We start from the raw sequence: 25,078 nt of genomic DNA, 5'->3' as shown, positions 1-25,078 counted from the left end.
CACGAAGTTCATTTTTCATATAATGTTATATGTCTGAGAGAAGAAGCCTTCCTTTCATACTAAGCTTTCTTCGCATTTACGTTGCATATCACCAGATCGTGGTTTTTAATATCCACTGAGTCACACTTTTTTCCTATTGCAGTCAATGTCTGCCCTGATTTAGAAAGACTATATACTGACTGATAAATGGCCACAAGTCCTTAGCACACATTTCCAAACACTTGGCTGTCACTAAGTCTTTGTCCTCTTTCAAAATATTTACGCGCTAGGAAATTGCTCAAGAGTTTTTAGCAACTTTTTTACAGCATTTAAGCTGCCTCATTAACAAACGACAGCTTTTCCCTTGCTAGGCTTAGGCTCTGTCTCGTGACTAGTATATATTTCTCAATTCTTAAATTCTCTACAATTTCCTTTATCTTTGGCTGGTCCATCCTGCTGCTCCCGCCGCTATGATAAACGAGCTTCAGTGGAAATTCCTACGCATACATACGCCTGGCTAGTGGATTGATAGCTCAACCTGTTGGCAGAGGCATCTGACTGAACGGGTCCAGTGATGCATGCCAGGCTTGCGGAAACCCAGTCTGGCCTGCCTTGACCACTGCACTTTAGTACACATGCACTCTTGTTTCTCTGGTGCGGCAGGTTGAACTGCTTGGTTGCGGCGGGCACGGGGCAGGCAGGATGGAAAGATAATTTGTACACCTATGGTCCAGGCAGAGCCGATGGCTGTCTGACGTCCGAAATGGAATCGCCACATCTTCTGGGAGGGAGCCAGCGGTGGGTCGCGGTGGAAAGTGACTGACAAGACTTTGGAACGTCGCCGGAAACTATGAACTGGCGCGACGTCCGAGCTGGCCCAGGATGTATCGGTGTCAGTGTGGGTCCCTATGGCATAGGACAGGTGGCTAATGTCGTCATCAGCTATAAGCAGCCACGGTGGAGCAGTTGGAGGTGGGAATCGGCCGGAAAATGGAATACTACTACCAGCTAGCAGGGCGAAGACCGCCTCCTGGGGAGCGAATCGGGGAGCTTGTAGCGGTGCAGCGAGGCAGCCTGGCGGACGAAGAGCCGAGGCTGATAAGGCATTTGCTGTCAACATGGGGCATCGTTCCGGCTGGATCAGCGGACGGTTCTGTGCTTCACGAATCAATGAATATAGCGCAGCCAGAAGCGAAGAGCTGGTTGCTATGGCAGGTTTCCTGGCATGATACAAAGAGAAGTGTGTGTTCGCTATGATAAGTACTGGCTGTAGTGCATACGAGCGATGCAGGGCTGTCACACTTGAGTTGCCTATTGATTACGCGGTGAAACGCAGGAGGCTGGTGTTGGTTCAGTGTATTCAACTGAATGAGCACTGCTTGAAGGAAATTTCCGTAGTGAAAATCAGACAGTCATTGCTGTTGGGTTTCATTGTTTTATCGTTCCGATATTCTGTGAGCTACGAAATACACTATAAGATTACAGAGGAGCTATACAAATTGGTCACAAACTGATATTCGTATGATATCACGACGAAAAATGCAAAATTATAAACTTTGGCGCTGGCGAGGATAGTTAACAGGAAGCATTCGATTCCGGCCGTAAAGTCTTTGCGAATTCATACCGCGTACTCAGTTGGACTGTAATTATGCCCCGTAGACAGGCGCATGAACAATAGAAGCAATTGTCAGTATTTGAGAGAGGACCTGTAGATGGGCTCAAAGAAACCGGATGAAGAGACCGGTGAATCACCCGACATTTGGATAGGAGCGATGTCACTGATGACGCCGTTGGCAGGAATGGGTGAACCATCGCCAAAAAGTGCCCAGAAGGAAGCGGTCGCCCTAGACAGTCGACAGAGTGCGAGGAACGAGCAATTGCCAGAGTACAGCCCAGAGCACCCGATTCTTCACCAGCATCATCGATCCGACGTGCAAATCGTGCTTCAGTGACCAGAAGTACCATTAATAGGCGGCACAAAGGGAGGGGGTCGAGCTCACGGCGCCCCTTGCGCCGACTACCATTGACCTCAGGACACCAACAAGACCATTTGTTGTAGTGTCGAGCACAGTCAGCCCTAAATCTCATTGACTGGAGTAGAACGGTCTTCACTGATTTGTCCCGCCTGAACTAAGCCCTGATTACAAGTGAAGATGTGCCCTAGACAGCGGTGGGATACCAACGTGACTGTCGTGCGCCATACAACCCGACAACCAGGAGTGATGGGCTGGAGTACCAGTTCATATCATAGCAGGATCCCTTTGGTTGTCATCCGCGGCATCCTTACAGCACAGCGGTACGTCGACGATGTTCTGCGCGCCGTTTCGTTGCCCTTCATGGCAAGCCATCCAGGGATAAAATTTCAGCAAGATAATGCCCGTCCGCACGCGAGGAGAGTTTCTACTGCTTGTCTTCGTGCTTTCCAAACCCTACCTTGGTCAGGAAGGTCGTCGGATCTCTCGTCAAATGAGAACATGTGGAATATTATGGGGAGAGCTCTCCAACCAACTCGGGATTTTGAAGATCCAACGTACAAATTGGAGAGAATTTGGCACGCTATCCTCCAGGAGGACATTCAGTAGCCGTATCAATCACTGCCAAGCCGAATCACTACTTACGTAAGGGCCAGAGGTGGACCAATGCATTATTGCCTTTCTCAATTTGTGAAGATATTTATCTCGAATAAATCATCCAATTTTTTTCTCAAACTAGTTATATGTTAGTCTGTACATGTACATAAATTGAGAATCAATTGTGAAAGTTTGGAGCTTCATTGGCAGAGCCCTCCAACCAGCGCGGGATTTTGACGATCTAAGACGGTAGAATTTGGGACGATATCCCCCAGGACGACATCCAACAACTCCATGTGTCAGTGCTAAGCCGAATAACTGCTGGAATAAGGGCTAGAGGTGGACTAAGGGCCGGCCGGAGTGGCCGAGCGGTTATAGGCGCTACAGTCGGGAACCGCGTGACTGCTGCGGTCGCAGGTTCGAATCCTGCCTCGGGCTTGGATGTGCGTGATGTTCTTAGGTTAGTTAGGTTTAAGTACTTCTAAGTTCTAGGGGACTGATGACCTCATCAGTTATGACCCATAGTGCCCAGAGCCATTTGAACCATTTTTTTGGACTAAGGCCGGCCGCGGTGGTCTCGCGGTTCTAGGCGCGCAGTCCCGAACCGTACGACTGCTACGGTCGCAGGTTCGAATCCTGCCTCGGGCATGGATGTGTGTGATGTCCTTAGGTTAGTTAGGTTTAAGTAGTTCTTAGTTCTAGAAGACTAATGACCATAGCAGTTGAGTCCCATAGTGCTCAGAGCCATTTGAACCATTTGGACTAAGGCGTTATTGACTTGCTCAATTTGTCAAGTTCTTGCTCTTGAATCATCTAATTTTTTCTTAAATTTTAATCATTTGTTTGTCTGTGCGTGTATATCACACGTACTGATATCCGTGTCATTCGGATAAGTCCTTCGTGGTGTGTCGTTTTTTTCCCCTTAGAGTATATATACATTGTTGGCTCCAATTTTGTCCCTATTGTTTTCGTCTGTTTACTATGAAGTAGGGTGTCGGCATTGGTTGGGTATTTTTGTAATTTGGTCTTGTGGTGATATCCTTTATTGTGTGTCTCGTATCCTTTCACTATACGCTGTTGTTTACAAAGATGAGTCAAATGTAAACCTTAAATATTTTTGAAAATATTATTTATTCCGCAGAAGTGGTGCAAAGCTGTATCACTTTTCAACATAATCTCCTCCAGGTTCAATGCAAGTCCTCCAGCGCTTATAAAGTACATTAATTCCTTTAGAAAAAATTATTTTGGTAGTCCGCGCAACAACTCATGCACCGCGTGGCGTACCTCTTCATCAGAACAGAACTTATTTCCTTCCATTGCGTCTTTGAGTGGTCCAAACATAGAGAAACCACTTGGTGATGAGGAATGGTGCCATTCCTTGCTCGGTCTCTTCGTTTCCAGTTGGTGGAAGTGAACCCAGATTTCGTCCCCAGTAACGATTCTTGCAAGTAATCCATCACCTTCTCGTTCAAAGCGCCGAAGAAGTCCTTCACAAGCATCAACACGTCGTTCTCTCATTCCAGGAGTCAGCTGCCGTGGCACCCATCTTGATGACACTTTGTGAAACTGAAGCTTATCTTGCACAATGTGGTGTGCTGACCCATGACTAACCTGTAAACATGCTGCAATGTCATTCAGTGTCACTCGGCGGTTTTCCTTCACTATGGCTTCAATTGCTGCAATGTTCGGTGGAGTCACAACTCGTTGTGCCTCACCTGGACGAGAGCATCTTCCACTGAAGTCACACCATTTTCGAACTTCCTACTCCATTCGTAGACTTGCTGCTGTAACAAACATGCATCACCTTACTGAACGTTCATTAGTCGATAAATTTCAATAGGTTTCACACCTTCGGTACGCAAAAACCGAATGACAGAACGCTGTTCTTCCCTGGTGCAAGTCGCAAGTGGGGTGGCAATCTTTATGCTGATACTGCGACGGTATGTGTGCATTTGCACTATGCTGCCACCTACAGGCCATTCTGCACGCTGTTTGTAGCACTCATCAACTTACAGGATAACGGCGTGAATTTTCGATTCGTTATTAGAAATTTAAGGTTTTCATTTGACTCACCTTCGTATTTATCTTAATTCATGAACGAACTAAGAGGATCTGATTTTTTGACATTCTCTCTATTGTGTTAGGTACTAGTGTATTATTGTTAAATTCTTTAGTCATTTGTGCCCCCTTATTGTAACGCTTATTGAGTCTGTTGAGAAATGTCATTAAATGTGTTTTGTGTGCATCAGTCCGTATGTCATACTTTGTTCTCTGAACGCTGAGGTCTTTGGCCGCTGCTTATTTTGTATGCGCTACGGATTGTTTGTACCTATTTAAACGTGACAATAAACAATTTCGGTGCCAGATGGAATATGATGATCTCTATAGACAAACAATAGATATATTGAAGTTGATCTTGATTTGTCACATTCTGATATAGGCCTATTTACTTTTTTAGCGTTGAATAAAGTTTTGGGTAGAGGGGAGTATGTCCGTTCATTATTTAACAATAACCATTCAAGTGAAGACAACGCTGTACGTCATTATTATTATAGTCCTGTGGCAACTTTTACTGTAGGAAAGGCGAAGGAGTTTGACAGCTCTTCGAGGCTGTAAAAGAAGGTATGTGAAAACGGAATAATTCCTGGCTGTCTTGGACTGTGTCGAAATGGCCGCTTGCGCGGTACGTAACAATTGAGAGAGTGATTCTCACCCTTTTCAAGAGTTTGCAGTCTTCAACTACGCGATTTCACTGTCAGAACATAATACGAATGATAATTTTCTCCAGGTCAGTTCAACAGGGAAGCCCTCTACCTCCTACATATCGATCTAAAGCGAGACAGGTTTTCCTTTTTCTTTCTTTCTTTCTTTTTTCCCTAGAGCGTGAAACTAACCATAACCGTGGAATGTGGTACTAGGAAATAACCCGTTCGTACCTCCCTCGCTAATGTAAATCCCTTTTCTGCGCTACGACTAACGATTCCCTCCAGAATAATTCTCAAATTGTGGGCGTATCTAGTTTTCAAAATTATCAAATTTTTGTTGTCTCACTAAGCATTCAATAATTTGTCTGCGCAGGTCAGTAAATGAAAGTCATACAGGAGCATATTTTACGCTGTTGATAAACTGAACTGTTTTTGCTTAAGGGGGTTGGGTTGGGTTGTTCTGGGGAAGGAGACCAGACAGCGAGGTCATCGGTCTCAGCGGATAAGGCACGGAAGTCGGCCGTGCCCTTTGAAAGGAACCATCCCGGCATTTGCCTGGAGCGATTTAGGGAAATCACGGAAAACCTAAATCAGGATGGGCGGACGCGGGATTGAACCGTCGTCCTCCCGAATGCGAGTCCAGTGTCTAATCATTGCGCCACCTCGCTCGGTTTTTGCTTAAGAATTTTCGACAACGCTATCCCCAGGCTCTTGCCGCTCTCAACAGTTCATGTGGCATATTTCCGTGATACATTCAGTTACGGATCTCATTGTCATCCTTGCTAAAACTTATGTTCCGACTAACACCCCTTGGTAACTGACATAAAAGTATCTTCCTTATTTGGGAAGTCTACCAGGTAAGAACTAAAGAATATCAGTTGTGTGACCAGAACATGTGCAGCCGAAAATTTTAAGCCTTTATTTGCATTTCATGTTTTTGTGTTAATCCTTTTACAGTGCTTGAAACCTGGTTGGTAGCTAACCAGAGAACGCACAGCATAAGTTTAAGGTCGTGGATGGGGCCGCAAACAGCTACTGTGGGTTGCACAATCAAACACACAGCTTCATTTTCTAAGAACCAGTTACTTACACATTGGCTTAAAAGATCACAATTAAACAATGCGGCAGAAAGCTTAGTTAAAGAAAACTTGAGATGCTTGCCGGGCTTAAGGCCCCAAAACCACAGTAAACGCAATAACGGCTGAAGGCCTGGCTTAGAAATCAAAAGCAACCAAAAGTAATATGTAATTTTTTTTAATGCTGAAGGACTACACTACACGTTTGAAGGACAACTGTAATTAAAGCAAATTAAAAAAATTTCTAACCAAGAAATTTCCTTTTTAGTTTACAACAGAACAGCCGGAGCCTGATTAAGGAAATATTAACGTATTGCACAGCTGAAGGCCACAAACAAATTTGAAACAACGGCTGAAGGCCTAGGCAAGAAGTCAGATAAATAATTTTGAATTAATACAAATTTTGCTTTAAAGAATAGGCCTTATTAAGGGGTTCATGCAAATCCTTGGCTGAAGGCCACAAATAACACATGGAACAATTAAAGGCTTAGGGCCTGGATTACAAACAATTTCAGATAGAACAAATTGTAAGAAAAATTATTTTAATATTAATCAATGCTCAAAATTTTAATTTAACACGGCTGAAGGCCTTTGTGTAAAATTTAAAAAATTGAATTAATACACTGCAGAAGGCCTCGTACAATACTTCAACTAAAATGAAAATCACAATATAAACAAACAGAATAAATGGTGCTCAGAAGTGTTCCAAGGGTCGGCCTGGGAAGGTAGCTCAAACGTAAGGCGAGGTGAGACAGGCAGCCAAGAGTTCAAGTTAGGTAATCGGATGGCAACACAAACTTGGGACAGCCCAAGGACCGACCAACAATTTAACCAGTTCCCTTACGTCCGACTAACGCCACAACGATGGAAAATGCTGGCCGAGGACGACGAGAATACGAACAGTACGTGCCTGCTTCTCCGTCCCAACCGAATCACTCAATCCAGCTTGCAGACAGCATTAAAATAACTGCCCAGTCAAAACCACACAAGCTACACACCGTTCTGTATAACACGTCCACAAACAACTCGAACAATACTAAAACCAGTCACTGTGGAACAACAGGGACGAATCACAAGTCGGCACATAGAGAGAACACAGAAGCGGTCGGCGACCAAACACATGTCGTCCGATAAGACGACCGACCGAACGACCAACAGAGATCGCCCCTACTCAAGTCATGTGTGTTGACAACAGTCGGGCGAATCATGGCTGTGCAGACCTCACTGCTACTTTGTCCCGACTGAACTCCGGATGCATGCCGACCCAGAGACACTGGCTCGGACCCAACCATGCAGCAGGGGTAACACCCAACATCTCTGCACAAGCAAGGAACTGACGCACGTCCCACAAGATGACCAACTGAAGGGTCCCAGAAACGGTCGGGCGAGTACTCGCTGTCCGGACCTAACTGGTGCTCAGTCCCAAGTCCCTTGATGTCTGTTCGCAGCTTGGACACACGACGATCCGGAGACACAGGCTCAGACGCAACCATGCAGAGGGAACACTTGCCCATTGGCCGCCCGACATCTCTGCACAAGGAAGGAACCGATCCACGTCCCAGAAGCGACCGCAAGACCAAATACGCGTCGCCTGATGAGACGACCGACCGAATGGCCAACCAACGGTCGTCCCTGCTAAAGTCTCCTGTCAGACAGTGCATGTGTGTCGCCAGCGGTCGGGCGAGTACTGTCTGTGCAGACCTCACTGGAGCTGCATCCCGACTCCCTTGACGTCCATTCACAACTTGGTCACACGACGACCTGGAGACACTGGCTCGGACCCAACCATGCAGAGGGAACCGGACCACATCCAGCAAGATGACCAACTGAAGGGGTCCAGAAGTGGTCAGAAGACCAAATACACGTCGTCCGATGAGGCGACCGACCGAACGACTAACCAAGGTCGTTCCCACTCAAGTCACGTGTGTCGGCAATGGTCGGGCGAGTCATGGCTGTCCGGCCCTCCCTGGAGCTCCATCCCGACTCAACTCACGACACACCACGACCCGGAAATACTAGCGGTCGCTTCAAATAGTAGGACAGTGCTCTTGTCGATAAGCGCTGCTGCTGCCACTCACTGGCAGGAAAGCCAGCAACTCGGTCACATCAGTAAATCGAATCAGAAACGAGACGGCAGTACCGCAAAGACAAGATGTCAAGTAATAAATGGCACAAACACGAGCCGCGCATGGCTTAGTGCTGAGAATTTTTGTCTGCTGAAGTTGGTTTGTTATTATTTTATGGATAAAATACTAGTAAGCCAACGTCAGACAGACAAGTTAGTTATTGGTATGTTAAGGCTATCTAAAGCTCTTGCCTAGATCAGTATCACTACTCAAGTATTAGGCACTGATGAAGTAACTAAAGAAGAAAAGGACTGTAGGTACCTGAGCTAGTCCCTGGAGGACTCTGTTGGTAAACAGTACGTAGTAGCCAGCCCACGCAGACAGTGGTGTCAGAACAGTCAGAATAGATGAGACGAGAATGCCGAACAACAGGACGACTTTACCACCGAAGCGATCAGCAAGCACGCCGCCTGGTATGTGCCCAACCGTATAGCCATAGTAGAAGCCTGCGAGGATCTCTCCTTGCATATGCTTATCCCACATGAACTCTCCATCCTGAAATAAAGATACAATGAAAATGTTTCTGATATGTTTCTTTGATATTGTACATTAAAACTTTACAGATACACCACACATGAAATTCAGCTAGAATGTTGTTGTGCAATGTAAGATACCCATAACGGGTTTCATTGATATGAATGATTGTTGACGGGATTTTGTGCGTGACTCACAGTCGTCAATTTGTTGAATAATGCAGGAATTTAATGCGCTCCTGGAGTGTAACTTGCTATCAGCCGTTTTTCCAACATAAAATACTCAATAATATTGAAATCTGGCGACTGTAGAATCCGCAAAAACAGGCGTTATTTCACAAGCACGATTATCACTTCAACATCAGAGTGAACAAGCGTGTGAATGGATACGTCGCCATGTTAGAACGAAATCCCCTTTAGAGAACATGCCTTTATAATGCAATGATCACTACTGAAAAATGGTATGATCTGCTGATAATTACTCGAGAGAACCAAAGAAACTCGTATACTTGCCTAATTTCGTGCAGGGCCCCCGCGAGCACGCAGGAGGGCCGCAACACGACATGGCATGGACAAGACTAATACCTGAGGTAGTGCTAGAGGGAAGTGCCACCATTAATCCTGTAGGGCTGTCCATAAAACCGTAAGAGTACGATGGGGTGGAGATCTCTTTTGAACAACGCGCTGCAAGATATCCCGGATATTCATGTCTGGAGAGTTTGGTGGCCAGCGGAAGCGCTTAAAACTCAGAAGATTGTTTCTGGAGCCATTCTGTAGCAATTCTGGATGATGGGGTGCCGCATCATCATGCTGGAATTGCCCAAGTCCATCGGAATGCACGGTGATAAGACAGGATGCTTATGTGCGTGTAACCTGTTAGAGTCGTATCTAGACGTATCAGGGGTCACATATCACTCCAACTGCACGCGCCCCACACCATTACAGAGCCTCCACCAGCTTGAACAGTCCCCTGCTGACATGCAGTGTCCATGGATTCATGAGGTTGTCTGCATTCCCGTACACGTCCACTGCTCGATACAATGTGAAAAGAGACTCGTCCGACCAGACAACATATTTTCAGTCATCAACAGTCCAGTGTCGATGATGACGGACCCATGCAGAGACATAAAGCTTTGCGTCGTGCAATCGTCAAGGGTACACGATATTTCGATGAATGGTTCGCATGTTGACACTTGTCGATGGCCCAGCATTGAAATCCGAAGCAATTTGCGGAAGAGTTGCACTTCTGTCACGTTGAACGATTCTCTTCTGTCGTCGTTGGTCCCGTTGTTGCAGGATCTTTTTCCGGCCCCAGCGATGTCCGAGATTTGATGTTTTATCGGATTCCTAACATTCTCGGTACACTAGTCATATGGTCTTACAGCAAAATCCCCATTTCGTCACCGCCTCGGAGAGGCTGTGTCCCATCGCTCGTCCTTCGACTGTAACACCACGATCAAACTCATGTAAATCTTGATAACATGCCATTGTAGCAGCAGTAACCGATCTAAGAAAGGCGCCACACACTTGTTGTCTTATATAGGCGCTGCCGACCGTAGCACCCTATTCTGCCTGTTTACATATCTCTGCATTTGAATACGCATGCCTATACCAGTTTCTTTGGCGCTTCAGTGCATATGCCCGCGTGAAACGTTATATTTTTTGCAAAAAGACGGGTATGAATGCTCGTTTCTCCTGGTGTTTTGCAGATAAAAAAACATACTTCGTTAGGACGTAATGTAAAAGTAGAATAATCATACGGTCCCGGCGGAAGTTCGAGACCTCCCTCGGGGATGGGTGTGTGTGTTTGTCCTTAGGATAATTTAGGTTAAGTGGTGTGTAAGCTTAGGCACTGATGACCTTAGCAGTTTAGTCCCACAAGATTTCACACACATTTGAACATTTTTTGAGAACAATCAGACCACAATAAATTTCATAGATCGACAGACCATATTTACGATTGTTGCATCACTGCAAGCTATTCTTTGCATTCACATTGCTCATAAGAGTTTTTGCATATGCAGCTCTACGAGAAAAGCTTCGTGTGCCCACCGCACTATCTTCGTTGACAGTGTATTCTATAAAGTCCTTGAAGTCAGCGTTCTGTTCTGTTATAGTGGTCTTTTAGTTGCAGGTAACAATTTTTGTAGAACCCTACTAATCACACAAAGAAGTTTAGTTTTTATTTCTTTCAGATTTGAAACTGTTGACAGAGATTGGCTTATCAAGAGGAATGCAAAAGGTTGTCCTCATCAGGGTCTCAGGTTTCATCATTATGGTAGTTCAACTGAATACCAAAAAGATAAAAGACCTAATACCGACTTCCGCTTTCCATTTGAGAAATTCATGCCGAAATTTATCCTTCTTGTTAATAACCTTTCCGTTAATCAAAGCTTTATTAGGCACAATCTCGTGCGGAAAGAATGCGTGGCATGCGTGACGAACACATGTAACAATCGTACCATTATTTCGTCCGACTCCGGCATATGAGTGGTCAGCGCGACAGAATGTCAATCCCAAGGGCCCGGGTTCAATTCGCGGCTGGGTCGGAGATTTTCTCCGCTCAGGGAGTGGGTGTTGTGTTGTCCTAATCGTCATCATTTCATCCCCATCGACGCGCAAGTCTCCGAAGTGGCATCAAATCGAAAGACTTGCACCCGGCGAACAGTCTACCCGACGTGAGGCCCTAGTCACACAACATTTACATTTACCACAATTGCATTCATGTCACTTCCACAAGACAGGCCTCATGATACGTGAATTGTGGTATGTTCCTGCGCAACAATATTCTCATTTATCAACATTTACCAGAAGCACATCATCGTCGTCATCCATTTGCGTTATACAGCTCTGCTTAATCAAAACTGTAGTAGAGTTTACATTTTCTCACACACAATTGTTGTTCAACTTCATGTAGAACTTCCAGTCATTTACATTTTATCACTCTCTGCACTTTACTTAGATACTCTCTTAAACCTTAAAGAAAATGTTAGGTGAAAAGAGGTCCCAGTCTCATAGGGACAGAAATAATCATTATAAATATGGGTAAAATCTACTCCCGGCAGTGAATGGCGATGTTGGAGACAATTGCCCAAAAGTCAAAGAAATGATCCAACGTGGAAATCAAAGAAAATTTTAAAGACCTTTAGAGCCCCTTGCTAGAGTAGTTCGACTTCCTGAGCCAGGGTACATTTACGTCAGCCGCAACTTGCCTTGCGCCCGCCGGGACCCTCGAGCACCAGCTCGCCCGGGCAGGAGTCAGGGTCGCGGACCAGCTGGATACCTCCAGTGGCGTCTCTCTCCTGTAGCGCCGTCCCATTGACCATGTCGACGATGGCCACAGAGATGTTGACACGCGTCGCGTAGCTGATGGCCAGCCCCAGTGTATTAAGTAGCAGCATGGTGTAGCGCGTCTTCCAGAAGCCTGCGTCATGAACCGAAAGGCAGTCACTTCATATCATTTGAGGTTGATAAAGGGTTGTTTCTGCTAGCATTACTGTGCTATTTCACAGTTGACATTTCTTAACGTCTGTATGTCTGTAAGGGAAAAGAATCAAGACGAAGCAGTATCTAAGAATGACAAGATGTAGAAAAAGCAGACACTGATTCACAGTTTTCTAAAAAATATTTCATATCATTTAGTATCGGAGCAGTCTTATTTCGTCAAATAATTGCATTATTGAAGAGTTGTTGCTGTTACGGGATACAAGTTACAATTTCCTTTGAATTTACTTTGCTGAAAGGGCAGCGCGACCGGTTTCGAATTTATACAATGTTTGTCAGACTGTTTATACGATTGTGTTAAATTACGTGGACGTCGGATGTAGGTGAGGTACCATGAAATTATCTGTAACATTCGGTTTCATAGTCTTTCTTCAACGAATAACACTCATGCTGTTTTTCATGGCTTCACATACACTCATTGCGGTCATCACTACTATTCAAGTTCGTTAGGCAACAACACAAACTATCTTTTTTTGTCTTTCGTTTTGACATCATTCGTTGGAGAAAGACAATGAAAACAAATGTTTCGGACTTTAATTTCACAACAACTTACTTGAAAAACCATGTCCATGTGCTTTGTTATAAAACATGTAAGCCGTCTGATAAAGAAACCTGAAACGCTGTTTTTTTTTTCAATGAAGTAAACCAAAACGTGATTCAGGCTGGTTGATGTTGTACACTATCAACAATCAAAATTCAGTGTTTCGTTAAAGATGTTTTAGTTCACTTGGTTAGGGATGTGGAAGTAAATTGATCACGGCCTTGTCAAAGTTAACAGCCCGGAATCCCCGTGAGATTTGTTTCCGACAAAGAAAGAAAATTTAAATCGTGTTGGTTGGATGAGTATTAGGACCTTAATTTCCGCGAGTACCACTTCAGTGAGTTAACGATTACACCACATCTCTCAGTCAGAAAGAAAGTAGAAATTTTCTGCCAAATATATTTTAAAATCACTTTAAAATCCTCTCAGTGGTTAAATGAGGTGAAAAGACTTCTTTTACCTCTAGTAAATTTTTAAAGAACTGCCGTGTTTCCTAAATTGTGATAAATTGTATCATCCTTCCAAAGTTACACAGCTATTTAGTGGCTTCACGACTGCTACAACTAGATGTTAGGGATTCTTTTTTTCTGTGCTGCGAAATTAACACGGAACTTACCATAAGCGCTCTGCGTTGAAATTCTCTTATGTAATGTGAGACAGAATCATGAACATATTTTCAGAAAGTGGTGTTTCACCGAGCGGAAGTATTTGAAAAATGTCATGGTAACCGCCTCGAACTGCTCGACAGACCATCGTAAAGTTCTTAAAAGCAGATATAGTCTCATATTAGGCGATTGTAAAATAACGGACGTCAGATAATAAAACCATAAAGTGGTCTGCTGTCACGTCATAACAAACTGTATCTAACGTTCTTTAAAAATTTACTAGAGGTAAAAGAAGTCAATAAACAAACTGTGTTATGCAGCCGCCATAAATATCGATTGCTGATGTAACATGAAAGAGTTCACTGTCTACCACCATTTATAGTATACTGACACTCTGATTTAGATTACTAGGTGACAACAGTGCCAGACTCATGATTTTATTAGCATATCTGATGTCAGTGATACTATATCCGCCTAATGTAATGCTGTAAATGCTTTTAAAAACCGAAACTGCTTGTTAAATTAAAGATTTTACCAGCAGCTTGAGCCGGTAATCATGACATTTTTCAAAATGAGGATTGTGTTTTCTTATTTGTTGAGCTTGCCACACAACTATTCAGTTATGACTCCTATTTCCCACGTTAGATACTTTGTGGGACATAAGGTAACAATATGTTAACATATGCTGTATATCAGTATGTAATTTACGATAGTTAAAGCTAGAAAATATTATTTTATTGGAAGGGAGAGAGGAACTCCTTAGTTTTTTTTAAGGAGAAATTATAAATTTCACGCAGACCTTTGTAGTGTTACGCGAATATGCTTCAATAACGGCCGGCCGGAGTGGACGTGCGGTTCTAGGGGCTACAGTCTGGAACCGAGCGACCGCTATAGTCGCAGGTTCGAATCCTGCCTCGGGCATGGATGTGTGTGATGTCCTTAGGTTACATAGGTTTACTTAGTTCTAAGTTCTAGGCGACTGATGTCCTCAAAAGTTAAGTCGCATAGTGCTCAGAGCCAAGGAATAAAGGGTTGCACTATCTTCGAATATTTTAAACATCTGACCGAGCAAGTAGTTTTGAATATCAACTTTTTACTGCACATCACTGAGCTTCCACCATTAGCTGCTTTTAGTATTAATAGTGTGCTGAATGTGACATTTTGATGGAGTGGAACATGTGCCTCAGGTGGGTGGGTACGCATGTGTAACAGTATTCACAAATGGGAACATGAAATGACATTCACTAGAATGCTCTAGATGTACTACACAGGGCATCCAGTATCGAAAGGTGAACAGAGGATACGATGACTATTCAGCTTAACAACCATTTGAAAGTGCTGTTTGAAACTGGTACAGAGCCTAAGGTGGTGTAATACGCGTCTTGTGTTGGGAAATCAACACTATCTGGCGCTACGTTAAAGCATGTGCAAATAGACAACGATTAATTTCTCTGGGGAGGTTCCAACATGAGAAGCACAACGTTGTAACTCACATGCTGAGATATTATAAGGGCAAACTTTTGCTCTGCGTGACTGGGGACTTTATCGCTATGTTTACTGTATGCGACCTGCTAATCCTCGACTGATAATAACAGTTAAATGGTAGTTTTGAGCATATATGCATTTGAAACTGAGCAACTACTAAAGATTTATTTGCTGAAACATTTTTGCTCAGTTTATTAGGAAGACTCATCAGTGGAAAAATGTAGGATACTCACGCACAATGTTTAGTCTCCCATTTTCAATTTGTAAGCAATACACACAAATAGTCAGAGCCCGCAACATAATCCACACAGTCATACAACATGTTGAAAGGGGGGGGGGGGGGGTGGACGAGCAACGAGGTCTTAAGTTGAAGCTGGATGGGGATTGCGATCGATGACAGAACATATAAGTGCTGTTGTCTGGATTCTGTTGCCAACTTGGTACTAGCCGATACCATTTAAAGATGTACTTCCTCATTGGACATTAATAACCCAACATCCGATTGGAATAACAACAGTTTTTTAAGCTGTGACTTCCATTTTTCCATATTATTTTACAAAGGAGGATCGAGCAATACAGCTCCCGTTTACTCTTGCATCGTTTCAGAAATACGTGACATGAATATTAATGTCATTGTGATCGGTAAGCAGCTGAGATCACTAAACTTGAACAAGATCCTAGGGCGCGATGGAATCCCTGTCTTATTCTGTCGGGAATTTGCAGCCAAGTTAGCCTCTCTCTTAATCATAAAATATCGTTTGAAGGCACAAGTCACACCCCCTTCCGGTAGCTGAAGTGATCCACAAAACGACTGCCTAAAACCATTAACCTCCATGTGTTGCAGAATGTTAGAACATATTCTGAGCTAGAACGTAACGAGATATCTCGAACAGTATGACGTCATCCACGCCAATTATCAATGGTTCGCCAAACATCAATCTTGAGGAACCTAAGACGGTCATTTCGCATATGTCTGAAAGCAATGGATCAAGGCAGTCAAGTGGCTTAAGCATTTGTTGATTTCTGAAAATCATTCGACTCTGCATTACACCAACGCCTATTAACGAAAGTAGCAGCGTAAGACGCATCAGTTCGTGTCTGGATGAAGATTTTGTGGGGGAAAGTCGTCGATAGATGTAAAAGTTGGTTAAGATGCTCCCTTTGAAGTGTGCTGGAACACATGTTGGTGGCATACTTCGGTTTGGTAGCAAGATAATGCAGTCAGCATACTAAGGAGTTCGTTTACAAAACACTCATGAGGCGCATCATATTGATCAAATGTGTGGGACCCATATCACTCATATTTTTAAATGGGTACATACGACCCCACAGGCCCATTTGCAAGTTGCCTATTTAATGGCTTCCAGGGGCTACAATTTTAATTTTCAGTATTTCATGTGATTAATGACCAAATTTAAAAATTAAAACGTTTTCATAATCTATTCATTAAGTGGTATAATCTTACGTCAAATGTTTGACATAGTAAGACAACTACTCCAGTTAGAAACTGTGTCGTCGTGAGTCAGTGTAACTGACAGCGTACAGAATATCCACAGTACATCCAGCCAATATTTGAGAATGAGTCTTTCAACAATCGTTAGGCCTAATTTCGAAACTTTTCTCGCTGACACCCCCCTCCCCTGACTCCTTGCACTCTGTCCCTCCCACCAACCGCCCACCCCCCTCCCGCCCCTCCCACTCCCACACAAAATAATGAATGGGGAAAAGTTTATTACCTATTTCATTTTCGCAGTTCACACTGTAAAACTTCAGTTTCAGGCATGACGTCTTAATTTTTCCACTCCTTTATCAACTAACTCTGTTAGCAGCACATTTTGCAAACAGTATCCACGTATACCACTGAGTGGAACTGCAAAATCATGTCATTGTATGAACACACAAACGTTGTGATTCGTTTTTCACTGGGAGTCTGAATCTTTAAAGCAGCGGTTGTCAAACTATTTTGGCCACAGAACGCTTTTATGGACTCCTAAAACAAAAAAAACCTGGTTTTGCGTACATTCTTTGATTAAAATAATTTAATGAAAATCTTACAAAAATCTACATTATACACTACTGACCTCTACAACAATGTGCAAAACAACACGCACTAACCTAATACACAAAATAACAATGTATTGATTCCGCTGTAAACTGATAAAATTGTTTCCATTTAATGGGAGGTATGGAGCTGTTTTTTTTTTTTTTTTTTTTTAACCAACTATTTGTGAGAGAACTGAAGACACATGTCAGGTATAGCATTCAGTCTATTGTGGTATTTTGTCTTTGTAGCTGTATATGCTGAGAATTCCGTTTCACACAAATATGTTGTCGCTACGGGAGAAGAACAGAGCCCCTGTGGCAAGTTCTGGAAATTCATCACGAACCCAGTACAAAAGTGGCGTTGTTTTGAAAAATGATTCCATGTCTGAATCTGATGTTATTTCTCAAAGGGATTCATAGGTTTTGTTTGACATATTTTCTGGCTTCTGCAAATTTGATAAAAATAATTCTGAACTCATGAATTCACTTTGAGTTTCGTATTCTCTTCTTCAGGAAAATATGTCTGAGAAGACTCGGGCATACCATGGAGACATCGGTCGAATTCTTCAAGCATTTAATTTGGTAATTCTGCTGTCTCACCAACGTACATATTCAGTGTTAAAAAACTTTCTAGTCTGCTCTTGTCAACATAATACAAAAATCTAACTTTAAAGGCGGTTTATTTTATTATTAGTAATGAAAACTGGTGTCTATTTCTCTGCTCTCTTGCAAAGATAAATTCAGTTCATTAATGTTTCCAAACATATCTGCCAAAAAAGTTAGTCTGAACAACCAAGTCACATCACTCAAACAGTTCTTTAGTTTAAAGGAAATGTCAGTGGTAAAAGTTTGTAATTCAGCTCTTATTCCAAATAATCTTGTTCGATATATTCTGAGAGATTGTTGATTCTGTGCGAAACAATGTAGCTCGAAAGTGGCGTTGTAGAAACATTCTTTTCAGTTTTTTCATTGACGATAGTGTTATGTCTGCCACATATGGTTTTATTAAATTTTCAGCGATATTGTGCTCTTCGTGATGCTGACTAAATATGATGCTTCCGTGGCTTTTTCATTCACACTTTGGGTCACATACTTCATAGTTCTACTTAACAATTGTTCTTTCTCATGGATAAAAAGTTCTTCATCTTTGTCTTTGTAGTTGGGGTGTACAGTTTCTAAATGTCGGCGCATCTTAACAGGTCCCATGGAACTATTCGGATGTAGCTTACTACATAATGTGCAGAGAGTGAGCCGTTAAAATCAGCAAATCCGAGACTGATGTAAGATTCGCCGTACTGTCTTTTTTCACCTTTAACGAGTCATTAGATATTTTACTGCCTGAGACCATGGAGCTTGAAGCCGTTACATCACCTTCTTGACTCTCATAGTCTTGATCGGATATCTCTGAGGTTGATGTCACATCTTTCAAGCAAACCACCTTTGGTCTTTCCATGCAAGTTTTTGTTGCAATACCATCAAGACAACGCTCCATTCTATCTTTTAAAATCAACAATGTAATTTAACAATGTGATATACATGGAATAATATTACCAAAAGGTATTGTATTTTACAACTGTAGTCACTAACAAATATGAATCGTAAATACTGCGGCCCGAGAGTGGTTTGCAGCTACTCTATGCCGAATAGAGCTGTACACTGCAATCGCAACCTTAAGTTAAGTATTGTAGTCTCTGTTGTGCGGCTCGGGTTTATGCAGTCCTGGGTAATGAAGCACAGATAACGAAGTGACGAAATCCTTTGAGACTGTTCGAGGTGTTTGTGCAGACGAGAGAGTTGGAGACAGCGCAGTGGAATGTTCGCAACGTGTGTAGATGAGATAGCATGCAGAGGTAGATGAAGAAAGTGTCAGAACGACCATTGCGTGCATCTGTAATAATGAGTATGGAGTCGACACATACCTGCTCGTACAAGTTAAATTCTTTTATTTGTAGTTTTTGATCGTCGCATTATTGTAGATTTATTATGCTGCTTGCCGCCTCAGTTTCGGCTGTTGTGCGCTGAGAGGAAAAACTAAATTTTACAAAACCATTGCCGGTATTATATTTATAACGGTTGGTTTCTCAGTATGTGACAACATTTGGTGTGATTTTTTTCTTTAGGTTGATACACACATCAAAAAACGTTTTGCATCACCTCGGCTCCGAGAGTTCCGGAACCGGTACAGAAAATTGGAATTGAGATCAACATAAACATCATTTCCACCCTTTTTATTGTTCATGCAAAGTACACACTGCATGTCCTACCACCAAACAGCGGGACCTTCAGAGATGGTGATCTAGTCTGCTGTACACACCGGTACTTGTAACACCCAGTAGCACGTCCTCTTGCAATGATGCATGCCTGTATTCCTCGTGGCATACTATCCACGAGTTCATCAACGCACTGTTGGTCCCATTGTCCCACTCCTCAACGGCGATTCGGCGTAGATCCCTCAGAGGGATCCTGTACGAACCACGAATTAGTATAGACTAAATACAGAGATCACAGAGGTGTACAAGCAATCGTGCTTCCCTTCCTAATACGCAAATGGGCCTGGAAGAACCCATAATATATATTCTGACGGGTATTATCCACTGCCATGTACTTAACGGTGATTCCCAGAATCTGCCATATCTTTGGTTGCAGACGAGACTCTGCCAGTTTTCCATGCCGTAAAGATATTAATCCGGTGTTTGCAGCTAATTTCTTCTATATACAGTAAATAAAAGTATTAGTGCCTGTTACAGTTTATAAGGAAAAAAATTTCATCCTTCCAATCGCATTAATAATTGAAAGTGAAAAGTTCGTAAGAATGGGAATCGCACGCTCATATTTAAGTTTGTTTACGGTAAACATGGGATAAACATCGGCTTGATTTATTTGTTTACGTTTCTGTTTCGTGTAAAAGGAAGTAACTAGTGCTTATACACAGAAATTTACGTAGATCTGATTTCGCTGAAATTTGTGTAATTTTATTTAGATCTGGAAGTCGCCATCGGTCGGCTTGATTTTTTTATGTATTTCCGCCAGCGTAAACACTACTGTATAAGGTCATTAATATGTTCCAACACGTAATTTCGTGTAATCATATTTAATAGGACAACCATGTGTGACAATGTGTACGCTGCCACAGGTAATTTAATATTTTGGATTTGTTTGATGGGGATTGTGAACTGCGCTTTCCTGAGGCGAATGCAGTGGAATAAAAGAAGGGATTCATAGTGAAGCTCTCCGATGAGCGTGTAGGTTATGAGTGAAAGACAGGAAAATCACAGAAGAAAAGGCGAAGATTTGTGCCTTCAAGCAGAGACTGAGACCACGAAAATTGATTTGGAGCAGCTGAGGAAGAAAAAATAAAGTGGGATGTGTGAAGTGTAAAACGAATGAGACGAAAACGGAATAGTTCGGATAATTGTGTTATCATTAATCTAAAAAATATCTACAGCATGTTGCGTATTAAAGGGTATGAGCACCATTCAGCTGTAGAAGAAAGTAGGGAGAGAGGTCGAAGCTAAGTTCAGTAAAATAACACACACAGGTCCTGTTGCAAGGTAGCAGTCATTGGAAAGGTGCAGCTCAACAACTGCATGAAAAACCAGGATAACAGGATTAGTGCACCGGGTCAGAAGTATTGTAAAACCTAGTGACATAGTGATGTCCTTGACTAAGTTGTAGAGGATACTGAGGCACTGACCAGGGTTCTGTGTAACGAGGGCAAGGCATTGGTAATTGGGAGAGCAGGCAACAGTCTGGTCAAGAACAGAGCATACAGTATGTTGCTTTGTGCAGCAACATCTCACTCAGATGTGGGCTTTGTTTAGGTTATGTACCGTCATGATCAAGCCTGAATAAAAAAAAGCCAAGTGATAGCTAATGAGGCACTGCTGCTGACTTCGCTTGGGGCTTACAATGGCATTTTGACATCTGTTGCTACTGAGAGAGGGTGATACAAACGGCCTACATCTTAACTAACAGGAAGGGGCAAGACGAATCAAATGAACTGATCGCTGGAAATATAAATAGGGCAGGGCTACGTCACCGAATTTATGTGATTAAAAGTGTGAAAGATGATCACCTTTTAGGTTAAATACCTCATTTAGACAGACTGCTTTAAAATATGTCCAGATAAATGATATACCGTACCAAAATATAATCTTGTTTGTATAAGCTTATCATAATGTAACAAAATGTTAGAGGACTGAAAAACAAAGTTAACGAATATTCATCCATCGGTGTTGCCGCTTTACAAATATACTCAGTGGGTATAAGGTCGGCCTGTTATGCAAACTGCTTTATAGTGTAAACCCCAACATTTTTCTGCGCCTTCGTACTATCATCAGTGGATATCCTTTAATCAAAATTTGTAAAATAAGAACATATTTTAAATGATGATTATTCTACAAAAATTAGACCGAAAACAGTTTTTGACTGTTGTTATTACGTAATTTTCTACGTTATTCTATTATGTAGGAACCTCTCTACCTTATCGGATACCTGTAGTTCGTCATTTTTCACTAAATGATGTTAATGTGAGTTTGGTTGGAAAGTTAACACATCTGTTTACAGAGATACGTAACTTTGTTATATGAAAATATATTCTAAGACAAAAAAAGGACGCACCACCAAAGCATTATCCGAGTGGGACGGAAATCGGTAGATGTGATGTATATGTACAGATTAATGAATGATTACAGTTTAAGAAAAAATGGATGATTTATTCAAGAGGAAGAGCTTCACAAACTGTGCTAGTCAATAATGCGTTGTCCCACCTCTGATACTTAAGCAAGCTGTTATTCGGCTTGACAATGATTGACAGAGTTGTTTGATGTCCTCCTGAGGGATATTGTGCCAAAACTTGTGCCAAATTCTATCCAATTGGCGTATTAGATCGTCAAAATCCCGAGCTGGTTGGAGGGCCCTGCCCATAAGGCTCCAAATTTTCTCGATTGAGGAGAGATCCGGCGTTCTTGTAGGGTCTGAAAAGCAGGAAGACCAACAGTAGAAACTCTCACCGTCTGTGGGCGGGCATTACCTTGCTGAAATGTAAGCCCAGAATGGCTTGTCTTGAAGGGCAACAAAACAGAGCGTACAATATTGTCGAAGTTCCGTTGTGCTGTAAGGGTGCTGCAGATGCCAACCATAGGGGTGTAGCTATGAAAGGCAATGGTACCCCAGATCATCACTCCTGCCAGTCGGTCCGTCATGGTCGGCGCCAGCAACTTTGGTATCCTACCATTGCCCATGGTGTTCAAATGGTTCAAAGGGCTGTGAGCACTACGAGACTTAACTGCTGAGGTCATCAGTCCGCTATAACTTAGAACTACCTAAAACTAACTAACCTAAGGACATCACACACATCCGTGCCCGAGGCAGCATTCGAACCGGCGACCGTAACGGTCGCGCGGCTCCCAGAACCGCTTGGCCACTCCGGCCGGCTGCTCAAGGTGTCTCCAGCCACGTCTTCGTTGGGCGTCGGGGCTCATTTCGAAGCGGTACTCCTTAGTGAAAACAATTCTGCTCCAGACAATGACATTCCAGGGCAAGGACTTTTCTCTTCACATTGATGTGGTATCATGGAAATCACAGACGTTATAAATAAACAGACAGTTTCAAGGCACACACACAGGAAGCTGATTGAAAGGATGTATATAGTGTGACAGATGTCAGTTCCAAATTTAACATACCCCCCATCACCCCAAAACGTCTCGAGACTATATTAATAACAAATAGAGAAACTTTGAGACTGTCGTTTTAATGCTTCATATGTTCTACGTAGTCTCCCCACACTTGAGTACAACGCACAGGACCGATGACCTAAGCAGTTTGGTCGCATAAAACAACAACGCCCAGAACGTTCGTACAACGATACACATCACTCAAAAAAGATCTTCTTTGGAATACTATTTAACTCGGGGGTTACATTGGTTGGAGTTGGAACGTTGATTACGTCGTCAAAGCGATGACCCTCAGTGTGAATTTCTGCACTTTGTCTTTCTTTTCTCTTTCTAACTAGAAAGGATTGTCGGTATTAATTTTGAGCTGCAATCAAATCTCGGCTGACGTCCAGATCGTTATTTATGTTCGGTAGTCAAGGAGTGTCGGACAAACGTTTCTCCGGCCGGAGTGGCCATGCGCTTCTAGGCGCTACAGTCTGGGGCCGAGCGACCGCTACGGTCGCAGGTTCAGATCCTGCCTCGGGCATGGATGTGTGTGATATCCTTAGGTTAGTTGGTTTAGTTAGTTCTAAGTTCTAGGCGACTGATGACCTCAGAAGTTAAGTCGCATAGTGCTCAGAGCCAACAAACTTTTCACACACTTTAGTCAGCTTCAAAATATTATATAGAATGTCTCTAACATTTGATTTAGGGACGTTACTCCATTGCAATTTGTGACACAATAATGTTGACACATTACAGCCGAACGTCTGCTGTTTAATATTTCCTATTCACAACTCACTGGTCAAATGCACAGCTGTTGTTTACAATTGGTAGTTCAAGCTACCACTGTAGTTACTGCGCTCAGGTTGCTTATACGCTAGGAATAAAAATCAGTCTCAGAACTTTTTTGACAGACGGTGTCTACATAAAAGGACTTGCATCACTCTTAAACAGTTGCTTCCCAATGAAAATAATAAAGACTGGTACTAATAAAACATTAAAAAAGAAATCAAAATACCATACACAAGGAAAAGGAAATTATTTGAAATGTTTAAGACCGACTGATTATATATTACAAGAAATATTGTTCTGTCTTAAGGAAAGTGATTTGTTTATGGGACTTAACTGCTAAGGTTATCAGTCCCTAAGCTTACACACTACTTAACCTAAATTATCCTAAGGACAAATACACACACACACACACACACACACACACACACACACACACACACACATACACACACACACCCATGCCCAAGGGAGGACTCGAACCTCCGCCGGGACCTGCCAAGGAAAGTGATCAAAAAATCACAAATATCTAAAATCAACAATTCAGATAATAATAATCGACAGCGGGATTCTGCGAAATGTGGACCAATAGTAGTAAGCGATCCCTAGAGAACAAGGAACAAAAGATGTCATACGGATACAGGGCCGTAAATGCATCGTTCCTCTGCTACAGCATATTTATTAATTCATCGTGTACAGTACAATGGAGCGCACGACATGCTGTAATGAGACCAACGTTAGAGAAGGTGTCTGAAGTGCCTTATACTGGCCTCTAAGCATTTGCGAACACGGCCCAGCAGCGACTGTTTCACACATTCAGATGTGCCACCCTGCAACCGAATGACGTCAAAGACAACATGAATGCGTTGTTGCAGTGTCTGCACATTCGGAATGGTCCGCGAATATATGACTTTGTCCAGGAAGAAATGTAAAGGGCTGAGGTCCAGCAACCAGGTAGGCCATGCAATTGGACCATCAGCCGGATTAGATGTTGTGGAGATGCCTCCGCACAGAAATGCGGAACTGACCTGGAGCACCGTCACGTAGTATTAGGGCTTAATGCCTTAGCTGGCTGACCTATCCATTTATTGTTCAGGAAGAAATCAGTCTGTAGTACTTCCATTAGTTATACTAATGGTGTGGCATACAACAGGCATGCATATGCCCCCAGAGGGTAGCCCTAGCAATAATGGTACGTAAAGACATTTCAGCAGTTACGTCAAACTTAAAATAGGAGTTATACATATTTAACTATCTACTGAATAAACAAATTCTTCGTTTCATGATTTAAAACTGACTGATATATTCATGTATATTAAGTTCTTCCAGGTGCAGTTAACATGTAACTAGTACAGCTGATTAGTGGTTGGGGTACAAAATTGATAAAATTGAGCATAAAAGTGCCTTTAGGGGTACGTGTAGAGAAAGGAAACATCACTAAATTTTGGCGAGTGCATTCCATTTAACTGAAAAGGTGTGATGATGTCCAATAATTTAAATTCATTTCAATCTAGCTCTTAAAAAA

The 25,078-nt window shown here is 42.7% G+C and overlaps 1 protein-coding gene across 2 annotated transcripts in view; it reads right to left on the bottom strand.

The window, feature by feature from the left end:
* The window catches only part of LOC126355898 (sialin-like), an 82,766-nt gene that overhangs the window by 51,844 nt on the left and 5,844 nt on the right, over positions 1 to 25,078 (bottom strand). The window contains exons 2-3 of one of the 2 annotated variants that reach the window (XM_050006407.1): positions 12,142 to 12,353; positions 8,718 to 8,951 (exon numbers count right to left, since the gene is read on the bottom strand). In XM_050006407.1, the coding sequence (XP_049862364.1) occupies positions 8,718 to 8,951; positions 12,142 to 12,353 (446 nt within the window). The remainder of the gene's footprint in view (positions 1 to 8,717; positions 8,952 to 12,141; positions 12,354 to 25,078) is intronic. The other variant, XM_050006408.1, reaches the window with a different exon arrangement.

Source organism: Schistocerca gregaria, chromosome 3 (assembly GCF_023897955.1).
Source record: "Schistocerca gregaria isolate iqSchGreg1 chromosome 3, iqSchGreg1.2, whole genome shotgun sequence".
NCBI lineage: Eukaryota > Metazoa > Arthropoda > Insecta > Orthoptera > Acrididae > Schistocerca > Schistocerca gregaria.
This window is presented reverse-complemented; position numbering and strand designations above follow the sequence as displayed.